Source organism: Gigantopelta aegis, chromosome 11, assembly GCF_016097555.1.
Source record: "Gigantopelta aegis isolate Gae_Host chromosome 11, Gae_host_genome, whole genome shotgun sequence".
Lineage (NCBI taxonomy): Eukaryota > Metazoa > Mollusca > Gastropoda > Neomphalida > Peltospiridae > Gigantopelta > Gigantopelta aegis.
The window spans coordinates 15861238-15880534 of NC_054709.1; the positions used below are offsets into that span (position 1 = coordinate 15861238).

Below are 19297 nucleotides of genomic sequence, written 5' to 3' on the forward strand. Positions count from 1 at the left end.
ACATAAGCCGAACGACTCTTTGCAATGGAAGGTCATCTGGACAAGATATCAAAGGTTTTACCCAGATCTGGTTTCAATCAAATTGAAAGCTGGGTCACCTTTAAAGATATTAGTAATTTTATCATACATTCTAGTTAAACAACACCTGCAATTAAGAAATAATCTATGGCAAAAAAACATGCCATGAAATAAAAACTCAAAATAGTCCACAGCAAACCGACCGCACATCAAGCGAGCGCTTTACTACTGGGCTAATCAAAATTATTTGGATGTAATTTTTTCGTGAGCCTGTAATTCAAGATGTAATCTTTACAATTCACAAGAAAAGTGAACAAATATTTTTGGTCATTTTGCAACTTTACATGTAAGTATGTGCCTTTAATATTAGTAGGTTTCACTATATACATTGTACCTTTTTTTTGGTTTAATTATAGTTAAGTTTATATCACATTTTTCTTCTGGGTATATTTACAAGTCAATCAAACAATATTTCTGGAACTTTAGTTTTGACATCTACATTAATTTCAATAATCACAATTCATGCTGTACATGTTCTTATTAGTAAAAACCCTGTGTTAAATAAACAAACAAAAAACAACCCTTGTCAAATATATTCCAAAAATGGAACGTCAGTTGACAGTCAACTTAATTTTGATGATAATTTGATGCCAGTGTTTTAACCAATTAACTCACCAGCATTACAGGCAAGAAAATATTTACAGAGCACTTAGTTCCTTTAAAAAAGTTATAGAGATTATATGAATCATCTTGACTAATTAATTGTGTTGACCATTCCAAAATTATTTTACTGGTACTTGCTTTTAATATATGCTGTATTCAGGCCGTTGAAAAACCGAGCAAATGATTCATTGCTGTATTTGCCTATCATTTTACTGTTGCATAACCTAGCTAGCTACATTTGTAAGAGTATTTTTAAGCCATGCATTAAATTTAGAATATAATTTATATGGTCATATCAGGTTATGCATAATAAAATGAGTTATTTCAATCCTTTTTTTTTTTACCTAACTCATAAACAAGCAGCAACATCAGTTGAAGAGGTGGGGTTTTTTGTATATACTTATAACACATTAATGGGTTAAGCAAGTGTTTTTTAATCCTCAAAGACCTGGGCCTGTGCTTATAAAACGTATTGAGTCCAGACTCAATCTCCAATGACATCACATGCATACAGTTTGTATGGCGTTGCCATGACATTCACGTCTCAGACTCTATTAGAGTCTCAAAATGTTTTATAAGCACCAGGCCAGGTTTTTCTGAAAATGATTTGCTTCTGTTTAATTGTTCTATAATGCCACACTTTGTATCAGTGAAAATATTTTGAAGGAATGTATTTGCAAGGTCAAAATGGGTTACACATCATGAAATTGATCATTTGACCATTTCCTGGAGTGTAATCCATATTTAGAAAATTCGTTTCTAATTTTCATTATTATTCATACCTGCCTAGTACTAGCACAACAACAATGCTATACGACCCTAACCGAACGAGTCGTAACCTCCACTGCAGAATTATCTCCACTTGAATAAAGTTGAATAAGACTATTAAGGTGTTAAGCTTCTTCTTTTTTTTATCTTAGAGACCTGTTTTTACAAATATTTTTTATTTAATTTTTTATTATTGCTTAACTGTTCTATAATACCATGGGTTTTTTTTACATTGTATCAATAAATTTTTTTCGAAAGAATATATTCCCATTATTACCTGGATTAAAGAGAGGCGGTTTTCTCGAATTTGAACTATTTGTCTGCGCTTCTATCACTTGCTGTCCTGGATGAAGGCGAGGCTTAAGGAAACTATTACCAGGATAGCCTCGGTAGCGGAAGTCTTGGCTGTACGAAGATGGATTGACTAATACCTGGCGGTGACGGAAATCTCGCACAGAAGCTGAGTGAAAAGTCAAAGAGTTTTTGTATTGCAAACAAAAGAAGCATTACGAAACTATAGTTAAAGCAATACATGTGCCCTATAGTTACCAGGCTCAAATTTTTTTCGTATCTCATAACTTCAAGGGCAATAACTCTATGAAAAATGGGTAAATTGCCCTGGAAGTTAAACCTGATCTGAAAAAGAACACAATAAAGCTATACAAAATTTCTGATCAATATACTCAGGCACTGCTAAAAAAAAAAAAAAAAAAAGAGTCCGGAAAACAAGTTTTTATATCTTCTAAGTTCAAGGACCATAACTCTGTCAGAAATTAGTAAATCACCATGAAAATCAAACTTGGTTTGTACATGATAAAGCTTTATACAAAATCTTTCACGGCATTGTAAAAAAAAAAAAAAATCCATTCGGTACGGGACTAACAAATGTGTACTAATAATACTGCTATAATATACAGAAGTAAATAATTTATAATTATTTGTTCACTATAAACAAGTGATTTTATTTAAAAGTGGTTTTTCTGACACTGTCTTAAGAAAATCAATCTTTGCAGCTCGCTAAAGTTCTCCCCAAGGACTGATTTTCTTGAGACTAATGTCAGAAAAAAATATCTACAAAAGGATTCATGCCAAAAAACTACTATTCTACTACATACAGAGAGACAAGTGTATAATCTAAGAAAATAGTGTTTTTAGATGATAACAGCAGAGACAGTTACTACCAACTTTCGTGAGAAGGAAGGAAATGTTTTATTTAACAATGCACTCAACACATTTTATTTACAGTTATATGGCGTCAGACATATGGTTAAGGACCACACAGATATTGAGAGAGGAAACCCGCTGTCGCTACTTCATGGGCTCTTCTCTTTTCGATTAGCAGCAAGGGATCTTTTATATGCACCATCCTATAGACAGGATAGCACATACCACAGCCTTTGATGTACCAGTCGTGGTGTACTGGCTGGAGCGAAAAATAGCCCAATGGACCCACTGACGGGGATCGAGTGCTTTATCATTGGGCTACATCTCGCCCCTACTTTCAGGAGAAGACCAGGTGATAATGATGCGACTGAGAATAGGCCACTGTAGACTCAACTACCACATGTATACCAAATTCCGAGTGGGAAACCGTGGAACCAGCCAATGTGGTACAGCATCCATGACTGTGGAACATTTCCTGTAACACTGTCCCACCTACCAGAACCAGAGAAAAGCAGTATGGCCTTCAGATGAACCCCTGAAGGAGAAACTCCTTGGAGAGCCTACGGAATACAGCAGCTTTTGTTTGAGCCATGCACTGGGGTCCCTGTCTGAGCATACAACGAAGAACGAAGAAGAAGATACAGTAGTTTCCAAACTGTTTTCTAGTATATACATGTACAAAGGACAAGCATATAAATAACAAATGGTGGGACAATTTTGTATATTGAGGGACAAATGTAAATTCTAAGAAAATGGTGGTTTTAGAATAATCTAAGAAAATGGTGGTTATAAATAGTTTCCAAACTTAATTTTGTAGTATTGAGGGACAAATGTAAAATCTAAGAAAATGGTGGTTTTAGATACGGTAGTTTCCAAACTTAATTTTGTAGTATTGAGGGACAAATGTAAAATCTAAGAAAATGGTGGTTTTAGAGATAGTTTCCAAAGAAAATGGTGGTTTTAGATAGTTTCCAAACTTTTTTTTTTAGTATTGAGGGACAAATGTAAAATCTAAGAAAATGGTGGTTTTAGATAGTTTCCAAACTTTTTTTTTTAGTATTGAGGGACAAATTTAAAATCTAAGAAAATGGTGGTTTTAGATAGTTTCCAAACTTTTTTTTGTAGTATTGAGGGACAAATGTAAAATCTAAGAAAATGTTGGTTTTAGATACGGTAGTTTCCAAACTTTTTTTGTAGTGTTGAGGGACAAATGTAAAATCTAAGAAAATGGTGGTTTTAGATACGGTAGTTTCCAAACTTTTTTTGTAGTGTCGAGGGACAAATGTAAAATCTAAGAAAATCGTGGTTATAAATAGTTTCCAAACTTTTTTTTTTAGTATTGAGGGACAAATGTAAAATTTAAGAAAATGGTGGTTTTACATAGGGTAGTTTCCAAACTTTTTTTGTAGTGTTGAGGGACAAATGTAAAACGTAAAAGTTTCTAAGATTGTTTTCAAAAAATGGTGGTGTTTAGCTATACAGAGTGACAAGTAAAATCTAAGATTGTTTTCAAATTTATATATATATATATATATATATATATATATATATATATATATATATAATATTTTACAAATGATACAGATTTCAACAGATTTAAACCAAAGCACAGATACTTTGTTAACCTTCACCCAACAGATTCTTAAACATTGGCCTAAGTAATTAACGATAAAATCTGATCTTTGCTGGTTTTTTATTATTTTATTGTTTCAGTGATGTTATAAGTGTGTGTGTGGGGTGTGCGGGGTGTGTGTGTGTATGTCACAGGGAAAGAGAGATATAAGGAGAGTGTGCATATACATGTGTGTCAGAGAGACAGAAAGACAGAGAGTGTGTGTGTGTGTGAGAGAATGTTTGTGAAAGAGAGAGAGAGAGAGAGAGAGAGAGAGAGAGAGAGAGAGAGAGAGAGAGAGAGAGAGAGAGAGAAACAGAGAAACAGAGAGAGAGAGAGAGAGAGAGAGGAGAGAGAGAGAGATAGTGAGAGGGATGTGTATGTGTGTGTCTTAGACAAATTAACAGCAGATTTTGAAAGAGTAATATTAATGTCCACACAAAATTTTAAATGAATAGCATCTTCTCATCACCCCTACTCCCCCCCCCCCGCAACAAAAAAAAACCCAACAACAACAAACAAACACAAACCCAAACAAACAAACCAACCCACCCCAAACATGTATGAGCATTTTATGGAAACGAAATAAGTGTGAATATGTTTAAATATATCCTCACACAATGTTTGCCAGTAATTTAACATAAGGTTTAAAAATAAGTCAAACTACAAACACTAAGTTTATTGACTGAACAAGTACACCACAAAGAAAGCATTTGATAAAAAAAATTTAACAATGTTTCTTTTTAAAATCAGAATTTTTGTCATTTTATTAATGTTTTTATTAAACAATAAATAACATTAATTATACTGATTTAATAACAAACGAAAACAAACTGCAACTTAGAAAGTTTTGTAAAAATAATTCTTTTAACAATTTAAAAATTAACATTAATTAAGCCATTATATATATATATAATATTATATTTAAGTACATGTAATACTTGGGCGTATGTACTTACCAGCTGTGGTATATCTGACCTATGTAATGACTGACAACAGTTGTTCTAACTCAGTCAGTTACTGGTAGGCAACACTGTGATGCCTAGGATACAGTTCAGCTTGAACACACACAAATCATCACTTTTACATGAAAATATATTGATTGTTTTATTGTGTACACCTTGGCGATTTTGTTTCTTACACTTATGTTGAGAAACAACACCCAGTCACCGATGTTTTCATTTAACATTAATGCTTAGCCATGACAACAGCATAAACAAGAGTTCTGTTTAGAGAGTAGTATATAGTATGTTAAAAGTAAATGTATATGTTTTCTCCAATTTTTGAGAATTGCATGCGAAGAAATTAATAAAAAAATTCATAATAACTGTCATTTTAGGATGTTTGTTAATCCTTCTATTGCTAGAGCTACATAATATATGTAACTTCAATAAAATGAACAGTTAATGATTGCTTAGTTATTTGAAGTGACTGAATACTTTCAAAGAAGTTACTCAAGTAATTGTAATATTTATTGAACTACAATAGTACTAAATATTAACTGTAAGCAAACTTAATAAAAGGAACAGTTAATTATTGCTTAGTTATTTGAAGTGACTAAAAACTTTCAAAGAAGTTACTCAAGTAATTATAATATTTATTATTGAACTACAAGAATACTGAATATTAAATGTAACCATAGATACTGTTACAGTTTACAATATATACAAACAAAAATAAACAGCCCCCCCCCCCCTTTTTCGCCAGTTTTTATTTCGGGACTTTAAAATGTCTTATAATGCTAATACAGAAACCTGACGATAGAACAACCATAAAAATTAGCCCCCCCCACCCCCCCCCCCCCCCCACTTCGAAAATCCGTCCTATGGGCATGATAAATAAACAAAACCTTAATTTCAATGGAACAAAAATGGGAGCGGGTACAAACAAAAGAATTATCCACTCTACTTAATATATACATGACAAGTAAATGATTCTTGGTTACTCACTGTTAATGTACATTAGGAGATGCATGGCTATTCGCTGGTCATGTAGAGTAGGTGCTTCCTGACTACTTGCTGTATATGCTACTCGCTGTACATGTACAGTAAATGATTTCTGGCTACTCACTGTATATGCTACTCGCTGTACATGTACAGTAAATGATTTCTGGCTACTCGCTGTATACTCGCTGCTACTTGCTGTACATGTACAGTAAATGATTTCTGGCTACTCGCTGTACATGTACAGTATGTGGTTCCTGGCTACTCGCTGTAAATGCTACTTGCTGTACATGTACAGTAAATGATTTCTGGCTACTTACTGTATATGTTACTCACTGTACATGTACAGTAAATGATTTCTAGATACTCACTGTACATGTACAGTAGGTGATTCCTGACTACTCGCTGTATATGTACAGTAAATGATTCCTTGCTACTCACTGTACATATACAGTAAATGATTCCTTGCTACTCACTGTACATATACAGTAAATGATTCCTTGCTACTCACTGTACATATACAGTAAATGAATCCTTGCTACTCATTGTACATATACAGTAAATGATTCCTTGCTATTCATACAGTAGGTGATTCCTGGCTATTAATGCACTGTACATGTACAGTTTATGATTCCTTACGACAGACAGAAGGACAAATATGAATCCCATAGCTCCCTCTAGTGAGACTATTAGGGGACTACTAAAAACCGCACCATTTTGAAATTGTTAAGTAACTCTTAACAATGACTCACTTCCCTTACCCATAACATTTTGTAATACCGTAGATACCATTACGTCACACCCCCTCGAGTATTGTGTAATGGTTTATAACAGCTTTCTATAGCAACACAGTACAACAATGATGGTTTACATAGCTTCTATGCATCACTATAAAAAGGTCATAGTGCAATACAGTATTATACAGACATCAAAAATATACTGATGGAAAGAAATAAAGGATCACACAGATAGCAACAAGAAACAATGACTGCATCAAATATCAATTGATATTGTTAGACGTTGACTGAGAACATATAGGCAGCACATTCAACACTACAGACATTCAATCCCACATTACAACTTGTTATGAAATACAGACATTACTACGCTAGTTGTGAATTAACTTTGGTCTACAATTCGATGTGTTCCCTTATTTCTTTCCATCAGTATATTATTTGTAGTACATGTAAATCTTAAGGCAGAGATGAATTTTATTTGTAGAATGTAGGAAATTGCATTTCAGGACATCTAGTTTTTAAAATTTTATGGGGGAGCATACCCCCGAACCCCTTAGAAACTTTGCTTTGTGCCATCGATCTCAGTTATCCCCCTCCCCCCCCCCCCCCCCACCATACCTACTTGCTTCTGCCTTGCCTGCTATACCTGTACAACAGTGGTTTACATACATGTAGTTTTTATGCATCACTAAAAAACATATACCAATAGCAGTTTTGACAACAAAAATTACTGGGATAATAAAAAGAATAATACACTCAATATCAGTTACTGTCAAGTTCTTGTGAAATTATTTTTCACTCAGGACATATGAACATAATAATAACTGGTAACTCAGTGGTGTAGAAAGGTGCAAAAAAGTGGGGAGGGGGTCACACACACACACACACACACACACATACACACACACACATACACACATATATATATATACTCATGGAAAAAAGTTCCTGTGCATCATTCAAATTTCAGTAGGACTTATATTTTTAAAATTTAAAAATATTGTAATTTATATAGATGTATTATTTATCTGTTAAAAGTATGGTGATCCTCTCCTGCCTTCTGAACCTGAAGTACTGTTTACACAATGTTTGGTGACGATGTAACAGAACAACGTACTGATGTACGGTCATGGTCGTACTTTGTTATCACCTAATCGGTTGCGTTCAGTTCTTCCACTGATTGGCCTTAACTTAGAGATGCATTAGGATGTTAAACGTATCATTTCCAAATGATTTTCCATATGTGCACCCGCTTAATGCTCACGATTTGCTGATGTGGTGTCACGTGTCGACTCCCTAAACATGGAAGATCCCTAGTACTCCTAAACTGTCGAGAACATCGCAACAGCGTTTGTGCCATTCTAACCTCAATCATACCCATCGTTCGAAGGAGTCCATTTTCTGGGAGGCATGGCATCACACTGACGGTGATCAGATATCAACAAAAAAGTTTTTCCGAGTGATGAGAATCCATACAATAGTTTTAAAGTCCAATGATAAGAAAAATGACGTCAGACAGGAGCACGTGACAAAGAATGCTAGTAAAGCAACTTGTGGTCACAAAGCATGAATAGTTCATGCAGTTGACAGGACACCGCAGAATATCGATGGGAGTGGTTACATGTTCATTTACTGAAACTTTTATGACCAGCTTTCAAGTAAATTATATTCTATATGCAATTATTTGGTGCACAGGAACTTTTTTCCACGAGTATACATTTGTATACACCATTGTTGCTGCTGAATCAAGAAAAGTGGGGGCACATGCCCTCTTGCCCTGTTACCACTCACCCTGCTTCCTACACCAGTGTAACTCATTTATTATATTCTCTATAGATTTGGTTTAATTAAAATGATATCTATATTTAAATAAATAAAAGAGATCTTTACAAATCATTTGCTTACAAAGAAAGAAACAGAAAAATAAATAATAATTAAGTGAGAACACATATAATTATTACAATATATAATAAACAATTCATGCACAATGCTGCATTATATAAATATTTTACTCTTAAACTTTAAACTGAATTGTATAGGCCTACTCCATTATAATCAAACAGCTTAAATAATTGTTTGCTTACAAACTCTAGCCAAAAATCTATTTAAGCAAATTAATGCATGCATACTCTAGTCACAAATGAATTCAAACAATCCATCCATATTTTGCATATAGTACAAACCTTACACTGAATTTTATAGGCCTTCTCTAGTCAAAAATCTATTCAAACAATCTATAAAAATTCTGTATACAAACTATATATGTAATAGTTATACCCCCACTTTATGAGGTGTACAGTGTATCAGTGAATATCCCTACAGTTTTGGTCATGGGGTCTCCAAGGCAAAGCCGAGGATGTTCTCACGACCATAACTGTTGGGATATTCACTGATACACCGAGTAAGTGTGGGTATAACTGACTGAAAAGTGTAGGGGTATCGGTGAATACACCTACACTTTTAACAAAAGAAACCAAGACAACGAGACTGGAAGTGGAGTATAATGAATTTTATAGGTAAAAAAATCCATCCTTATTTTGAATATACTGAAATTTTAAAGACAGTCAAAACACAATTTTAAAACTCCAACCATATGTTTTGTGTACAACCCTTATGCCACATTTTATATGTCTATTCTAGACAAGTCAATTGAAACAATACATCCATATGTTGCATATAAATTGTAAATATAATTTTATAGACATATACATGTACAATGTACATGTATACAGTGTTCAAAATAGGCACTTGTCCATTTGTCCTGACAAGTGAAAATCTGCTTGGACAAACAAAATGAACCCTGGTGATTGTCCAGTGGACAAGTAAAACTGTTCAAAGAAGTTTCCCTTTGAGCAATGAAAAACATTGTCGTTGTACTTGATTAAAACAAACTGCTTATTTGGACAAGTGAAAATATTGTCGGACAAGTTGATTTCTAGATGTATTTGTATGGTGGACCCGTGAAACATTCTGCTTATTTCTATCACTGATGTATACTACAGCTAAAAAGCAATTTAAAAATCCATCCATATATTTTGTGTACAACCCGTAATAATTATGCTGAATTTTATAGCTCTATTCTTGTTACAAATCAGTTCAAAGAAGCCAATCATATTTTTGAGTACAAACCTTACAATGAATTTTATAGGCATATATACTACAGTTACAAATCAATTCAAACAATCCATTCATATTTTGAGTACAAACCTTACAATGAATTTTATAGGCATATATACATGTACTACAGTTACAAATCAATTCAAACAAGCCATCCATATTTTGCATACAAACCTTTTACTAAATTTTCTAGTCACAAATCAGTTGAAACAATCCATGCATATTTTGCACACAAACCTTACACTGAATTTTACAGGTCTATTCTAGACAGCTGTAGTCAAAAATCAACTGAAACAATCCATGCATATTTTGCATACAAACCGTACACTGAATTTTCTAGTCACAAATCAATTGAAACAATCCATGCATATTTTGCATACAAACCTTACACTGAATTTTACAGGTATATTCTAGACAGCTATAGTCACAAATCAAATGAAACAATCCATGCATATTTTGCATACAAACCATACACTGAATTTTACAGGTATATTCTAGACAGCTATAGTCACAAATCAAATGAAACAATCCATGCATATTTTGCATACAAACCATACACTGAATTTTACAGGTCTATACTCTATAGAGAGCTAGTCACAAATCAATTCAAAGAAGTAAACACAGAGGTGTTTCCGACACATGCAATATTTATTTCTGTAATTAATACCAACGCCAGCCCACTAGGCTGTGGTATTATTTAGAAATTAAAACCAGGTGTGTGAATTTGAGATCATAAATGTTTGATGGACAACCTTCATGGGATCTCTCTTTAATAGTTCACCGGCACACCATGTAGGAGCATGTACATCGATCTGCTGGTCAAAACAATTGCTTCAAAGGCTTGACCTCGTGGTAATCCTCAGCTTAACTACAGGGGATTTAAATGATTAAACAGCCGAAATAGGGAACAAATTAAATAACTTACGGTTTTCATTGATTTTGAAATGCTATGCTGCTGTGAGACCACACAAACATGTTTACAAAGAATGGAATAGTTGTTTAATTATTATGGGTATTTGGTGTCTATGTTATAGTTTGTTTTGTTTCTGATGATACCATTAGAGCGCATTGATTGATTTTCACCTTTTTTTGGCAGTTTAATAATTTAACTTACGGTTTTCATTGATTCCGAAACACTTTGCTGCTATACAACAAAAACATGTTTACAAAGTAAGGAATAGTTGTTTAATTACTATCATCATATAATGGCTATTAATTTAGTGTCCATGTTAAGAAGAAGGAAATGTTTTATTTAACGACACGCTCAACACATTTTATTTACGGTTATATGGCGTCAGACATATGGTTAAGGACCACACAGATATTGAGAGAGGAAACCCGCAATCGCCACTTCATGGGCTACTCTTTTCAATTAGCAGCAAGGGATCTTTTATATGCACCATCCCATAGACAGGATAGTACATACCATGACCTTTGTTTCGCCAGTTGTGGAGCACTGATTGGAATGAGAAATAGCCCAATGGGTCCACCGACGGTGATCAATCCTAGACCGACCGTGCATCAAGCAAATGCTTTACCACTAGGCTACATCATGCCCAGGATGCAGCTTGGTATCTAAGATATGGTTTTCATTTGACACTTTAGAGTGAGAGAGGATAAAGTTTGTTTTTGTTTAATGACACCACTAGAGCACATTGATTTATTAATCATCGGCTATTGGATGTCAAACATATGGTAAGTTTGACACAGTGATAAAGAGGAAACACATTACATTCTTCCATTAGGAATCTTTTACATGCACCATCCCACAGACAGGATAGCACATACCACAGCCTTTGGTATACCAGTCATCCAATAGCCAGTGATTAATTAATCAATGTGCTCTAGTGGTGTCGTTAAACAAAACAAACTTTAACTTTGTTGGTGGGGGAAAACAGAGAACATTTTGTTTTTCAATTTTTAAATGGGCTTTTTTTCTTCTTCATCCCACATTCGGTCTAGGATCGATCCCCGTCGGTGGACCCATTGAGCTATTTCTCATTCCAGCCAGTACTTCAAAACTGGTGTATGTACTATCCTGTCTGTGGAATGGTGTATATAAAAGATCCCTTGCTGCTAATCGAAAAGCGTAGCCCATGAAGTGGTGACAGCGGGTTTCCTCTCTCAATATCTGTGTGGTCCTTAACCATATGTCCGACGCCATATAACCGTAAATAAAATGTGTTGAGTGCGTCATTAAATAAAACATTTCCTTCCTTCCTTCATCCCACATAGTGCTCCACCCATACAACAGGTATATCAAAGACCATGGCTTGTTGTGCTGTCCTTTTTGTGAAAAACATGCACATAAAATATTGTCTAGTGCTGACAGAAAAATGTAACGGGTTTCCTCTAGAGAATTACCAAATGTTTGCCATCCATTAGCGGTTGATGATTAAATTAATTAATCAATATGCTCTAAGGGTTCATTGAACTGAACAAACTTTAACTCTGTTTTAACGTAACCAGATAGACCTGGTCTTATACATGTATATTCCAACCTCCACTGAAAGTGGTTTTTGTCAATTAATATTCTGTACTTTAGAATTACATTTTCACAACTGTTTTATCCTACTTACAATGTAAGTTTATATAATAAGGGCACGATATAGCCCAATGGTAAAGCACTCGCTTGATGTGCGGTCGGTTAGGGATCGATCCCCAGCAGTAGGCCCATTTGGACTATTTCTCATTCAAGCCAATGCACCATCATTGGTATATTAAAGGCCGTGGTATGTGCTATCCTGTCTGTGGAATGGTGCATATAAAAGATCCCTTGCTACTAATGGAAAAATGTAGCGGGTTTCCTCTCTAAGACTATATGTCAAAATTACCACATATTTGACATCCAGTAACCAATGATTAATAAATTATTGTGCTCTAGTGGTGTTGTTAAACAAAACAAATTAACTATTGACATTTGAGCACTTAATGCGTGGTCGGTCTTGGACTATTTTCTCATTCCAGCCAGTGCACCACGATTGATATATCAAAGGCCGTGGTATGTGCTATCCTGTCTGTGGGATGGTGCATATAAAAGATCCCTTGCTACTAATGGAAAAATGTAGCGGGTTTCCTCTCTCTAAGACTATATCAAAATTACCAAATGTTTGACATCCAATAGCCAATGATTAATAAATCAATGTTCTCTAATGGTGTCGTTAAACAAAATAAACTTCAGCACCTTCCCACAAACAGGATAGTACATACCACAGCCTTTGTTATACCAGTAAGTTGTGGGCCCACTGATTGGGTCAGTACTAGCTCAGATGCACATCAGGCGAATGTGTGAAGCTACATCCCGCCCCCATGTCAGTAGCGGGTTTCTTCTCTAAGACTATATGTAAAAATTACCAAATATTTGACATCCAATAGCCGATGATTAACAAATCAATGTGCTCTAGTGATTTCATTAAACAAAACAAACAAAACAATGTAAGTATATAGTTTATCATTTTTTAATCAGTCTGAAGATACTAGTTGGAAGATTTAAATTTTCGGATGTGTTTGCGTGGTCGATCTCAGATCATCCTTGTCGGTGGGCTACATGTATTTCTCGTCACAGCCAGTGCACCACGACTGGTCTATCAAAGGCCATAGCATGTGTTATCCTGTTTGTTGGATGGTGCATATAAAAGATCCCTTGCTACTAATGGAAAAATGTAGCAGGTTTTCTCAAACATGACATGTCAAAAGTGACAAGATGTTTGACATCTAATAACAGATTATTGATAAATCAATGAACACTTTTCCATTTCTTTTTATATCAAGCCAAACTGAAATTATTGACCAAAAAAAAGCACATTTAGTGTAGTCTGGTACGGGTTTTAGGTATTATATTTAACAAATGTTTTGCACATAAAAATAACACACTTTGCCATTGGTTTTTACATCAAGCCGAACTAAAATTATTGAACAAAAGCATGTTTACTGAAGGTTGATACCGGTTATAGGTATTATAATTAAATTAAATTACTGCACCTAAAAATAAAACATTTTTGTTATTTCTAAAAAACCTTTTCTATTTCTTTTTACATCAAACTGAACTGAAATTATTGACAAAAAAGCTACAAATTAAGTGAAGGCTGGGATGAGTTACAGGTATAAAATTTAATAAAAAAAACTGCACATAAAAATAAAACATTTTTGTTACTGTATTTCTGAAACACTTCTCCATTCCTTTTCACATCAAACTGAACTGAAATTACTGACCAAAAAAAAATCCACATTTAGTGAAGGCTGGGATGGGTCTTAGATATTAATTTTTTTTTAAATTACTGCACATAAAAATAATAAAACATTTTTAATTCTGAGACACTTCTCCATGTCCTTTGGACATCAAACTAAACTGAAATTAGTCACAAACAAAACCCCACATTTAATGAACAGGACAGGCTATATAAAGAAATGTTTTATTTAACGACGCACGCAACACATTTTATTTACAGTTATACGGTTAAGGACCACACAGATTTTGAGAGGAAACCCGCTGTCGCCACTACATGGGCTACTCTTTCCGATTAGCAGCAAGGGATCTTTTATTTGCGCTTCCCACAGGCAGGATAGCACAAACCATGGCCTTTGTTGAACCAGTTATGGAGCATTGGTCGGTGCAGCAAGTGGTTTACACCTACCCTATGAGCCTTGCGGAGCACTCACTCAGGGTTTGGAGTCGGTATCTGGATTAAAAATCCCATGCCTCGACTGGGATCCGAACCCATTACCTACCAGCCTGTAGACCGATGGCCTAACCACAATGCCACCGAGGCCGGTGGACAGGCTATATAGGCATTAAATCATTTCGTAAAATCAGTTCAGACTTGAACCTATTCAATGACATATTATTCATCTCCATCTCCGTGTAGATAAATATTTACAGCTGTCAGTTTAAGACCGAGATTTCACGTTTAGTCCCACGTTCATATTTACAGTTGTCAAGATAATTAGGATGAAAACTAATCCTCCACGTAGTGAACCGTTGAATCAGGTACAAATCAATGGAATGGGAAGCACCGTTATGGTTGATCAATGAAAGGACAAGCTTTTTGTTCTGTCAGTCGATAACAAAACAACACTTGGAGGTCTGGAGAGAATCAGAATCTAAGTCACAATCCGCGACATCAATAAATAAAAAGATTCGGATCATCAACGACATCAATAAATCAACAGATTTGGATCATCCCCGAGCCTCATTGAATCCAGTGTTTCTCTCATTAACTTTGTAGTTAAATCAGTTTATAAAAATATCTATACATGTAATCATGTCACTCTGTAGCGGATCAACATTTCACTTAACTGCTATTGAGCATGTACCCAGTGTTCAACATATGAAGAGTTTAGGTGCAAAACGCGATATATCCATTTTTAATTTTCAGTAAAAATGGGTTTTTTAATTGGCGTATATCATGTTTTAATAATAAAAAAATGGGATTTACCCAATACAATTTCATAAGGATCAATCACGTTTTGCAGCAAATCAGTGGGCCTACAATTAGCCTTTACTGACATACAATAATGGCTTTAACTAAAAACTAGAAAGAAAATGGTTTATATCGCGTTTTGTGTTTGAAATCTTCATATGTACTAATTGTCCCATATTCTTTTCATTAGCATCATAGTTAAATCAGTTTCCAACCCAATAATTATGACACTTCTTAAGAGGATCAAATTGTTTTTATCTTTAAACATTTCACCAATGAGCAAGTCCACAGTGTTTTACTTATGTCCTTTTCCCATATTTTTCTCATTAGCATTATAGTTAAATCCCCAACCAGTACTACAAATGGGAATAAATATTGTTTAAACCAGTTAAAACAGTTTTCAAACCTATAATTAAGTCTCCTTGTAGCAATTCAACTTTTATTCTTCAAGAATTTCATTTACATAACTGCCACATGCAGGGCAAGTCCTCAGTTTTCTACATTATATATACTTGTCCCATATTTTTCTCATTAATTACCATCATCACATGTAGTTAAATCAGTTTTCAAACCTATAATTAAGTCTCTTTGTAGCCTATCAACTATATATGCTCTTGTCCCATATTTTTCTCATTAATTACCATCATCACATGTAGTTAAATCAGTTTTCAAACCTATAATTAAATCTCTTTGTAGCAGATCAACTTTTTTTTAAATTTCACTTAACTGCCAGTTAGAAAGTACCCAGTTTTCTATATATGCTCTTGTCCAGTATTTTTCTCATTAACATCATAGTTAAATCAGTTTCCAAATCTATAATTAATGGAAGGGAATATTTTATTTAACGATGTACTCAGCACATTTTATTTACGGTTATATGGCGTCAGACATATGGTTAAGGACCACATAGATATTGAGTGAGGAAACCCGCTGTCGCCACTTCATGGGCTACTCTTTTCGATTAGCAGCAAGGGATCTTTTATATGCACCATCCCACAGACAGGGTAGTACATACCACAGCCTTTGATATACCAGTCGTGGTGCACTTGCTGGAATGACAAATAGCCCAATGGGCCCACTGATGGGGATTGATCCCAGACTGACCGCGCATTGAGCAGGCGTTTTACCACTGGGCAACTTTTTTTTTTATTTCACTTCAACAGCCACTGTGCAAGTACCTAGTTTTCTACATATGTACTTGTTCCATATTTTTTCCATTTGTCCAACCTTAGTTTTATTTATTTATTTATTTATTTATTTATTAACAGTCCTCAAAAGTTGTGTAAATAATATCAGTGGGTATAATTATTAATTGGTAATAAACTAAGTAGGCTACATTTTCCAACATGTAAATTTCCAATGCCATGAAAGTAGGGCAATATGGGAATTATGAACCTCTGAATTTTATATGATTTGAACTATTTATCATTTGAATTTTGGGGGAATTTTAAATATTTCAATAAAGAATTAAACTGCATGCAATACAGTGTACTCTCTTTGAAGTTACTGTTTTAAAAACTCTTTATTTAACTCAACGTTTTCTATATTTTAATAAAGAATTAAACTGCATGCAATACAGTGTACTCTCTGTGAGGTTACTGTTTTAGAAACTCTTTATTTAAATCAACATTTTCTATATTTGAATAAAGAATTAAACTGGATGCAATACAGTGTACTCTTTGAGGTTAATGTTTTAAAAAGTCTTTATTTAAATCAACGTTTTCTATATTTCAATAAAGAATTAAACTGCATGCATTACAGTGTACGATCTGTGTACTGTTTTAAAAACTCTTTATTTAAATCAACATTTTCTATATTTCAATAAAGAATTAAACTGCATGCATTACAGTGTACTCTCTTTGAAGTTACTGTTTTAAAAACTCTTTATTTAAAACAACGTTTTCTATATTTCAATAAAGAATTAAACTGCATGCAATACAGTGTGGTTAATGTTTTTGAAACTCTTTATTTAAATCAATGTTTTCTATATTTCAATAAAGAATTAAACTGCATGCATGACAGTGTACGATCTGTGAGGTTACTGTTTTAAAAACTCTTTATTTAAATCAACGTTTTCTATATTTCAATAAAGAATTAAACTGCATGCATTACAGTGTACGATCTGTTTACTGTTTTAAAAACTCTTTATTTAAATCAACATTTTCTATATTTCAATAAAGAATTAAACTGCATGCATTACAGTGTACTCTCTTTGAAGTTAATGTTTTAAAAACTCTTTATTTAAAACAACGTTTTCTATATTTCAATAAAGAATTAAATTGCATGCATTACAGTGTACTCTCTGTGAGGTTAATGTTTTAGAAACTCTTTATTTAAATCAACGTTTTCTACATTTCAATAAAGAATTAAATTGCATGCAATATAGTGTACTCTTTGAGGTTAATGTTTTAGAAACTTTATTTAAATCAACGTTTTCTATATTTCAATAAAGAATTAAACTGCATGCAATACAGTGTACTCTCTGTTTACTGTTTTAAAAACTCTTTATTTAAATAAAAAAATTCTATATTTCAATAAAGAATTAAATTGCATGCAGTACAGTGTATTCTCTGTGAAGTTATTGTTTTAAAAACTCTTTATTTAAATCAACGTTTTCTATATTTCAATAAAGAATTAAATTGCATGCATTACAGTGTACTCTCTGTGAGGTTAATGTTTTAGAAACTCTTTATTTAAATGAACGTTTTCTACATTTCAATAAAGAATTAAATTGCATGCAATACAGTGTACTCTCTTTGAGGTTTATGTTTTAGAAACTTTATTTAAATTAACGTTTTCTATATTTCAATAAAGAATTAAACTGCATGCAATACAGTGTACTCTCTGTTTACTGTTTTAAAAACTCTTTATTTAAAACAACGTTTTCTACATTTCAATAAAGAATTAAATTGCATGCAATACAGTGTACTCTCTTTGAAGTTAATGTTTTAAAAACTCTTTATTTAAATCAACGTTTTCTATATTTCAATAAAGAATTAAACTGCATGCAATACAGTGTACTCTCTGTTTATTGTTTTAAAAACTCTTTATTTAAATCAACGTTTTCTTATACATACATGTATGTCATCTTAGCCTCAAGGTAAACTGAAATTCTTGAAATAACAAAAACAAAACCCCAACAAACCTCCAAAACTTTACAACACTTTTAGTGGAAACTTCATCTTTACATTAAAATCTAATTAAACAAGACTAAATTGCATGCATTACAGTGTACTCTCTGTGAGGTTAATGTTTTAGAAACTCTTTATTTAAATGAACGTTTTCTACATTTCAATAAAGAATTAAATTGCATGCAATACAGTGTACTCTCTTTGAGGTTTATGTTTTAGAAACTTTATTTAAATTAATGTTTTCTATATTTCAATAAAGAATTAAACTGCATGCAATACAGTGTACTCTCTGTTTACTGTTTTAAAAACTCTTTATTTAAATAAAAAAATTCTATATTTCAATAAAGAATTAAATTGCATGCAATACAGTGTACTCTCTGTTTACTGTTTTAAAAACTCTTTATTTAAATCAACATTTTCTATATTTCAATAAAGAATTAAACTGCATGCATTACAGTGTACTCTCTTTGAAGTTACTGTTTTAAAAACTCTTTATTTAAAACAACGTTTTCTATATTTCAATAAAGAATTAAACTGCATGCAATACAGTGAGGTTAATGTTTTTGAAACTCTTTATTTAAATCAACATTTTCTATATTTCAATAAAGAATTAAACTGCATGCATGATAGTGTACGATCTGTGAGGTTACTGTTTTAAAAACTCTTTATTTAAATCAACGTTTTCTATATTTCAATAAAGAATTAAACTGCATGCATTACAGTG

General features: G+C 33.3%; 1 protein-coding gene across 1 annotated transcript in view; it reads right to left on the bottom strand.

Annotated features, from left to right (window-relative positions):
- Positions 1–19297, bottom strand: part of LOC121385043 — a 142567-nt gene that overhangs the window by 102246 nt on the left and 21024 nt on the right. Inside the window, exon 4 of the mRNA XM_041515578.1 lies at positions 1727–1909. Coding sequence (XP_041371512.1) covers positions 1727–1909 — 183 coding nt within the window. The remainder of the gene's footprint in view (positions 1–1726; positions 1910–19297) is intronic.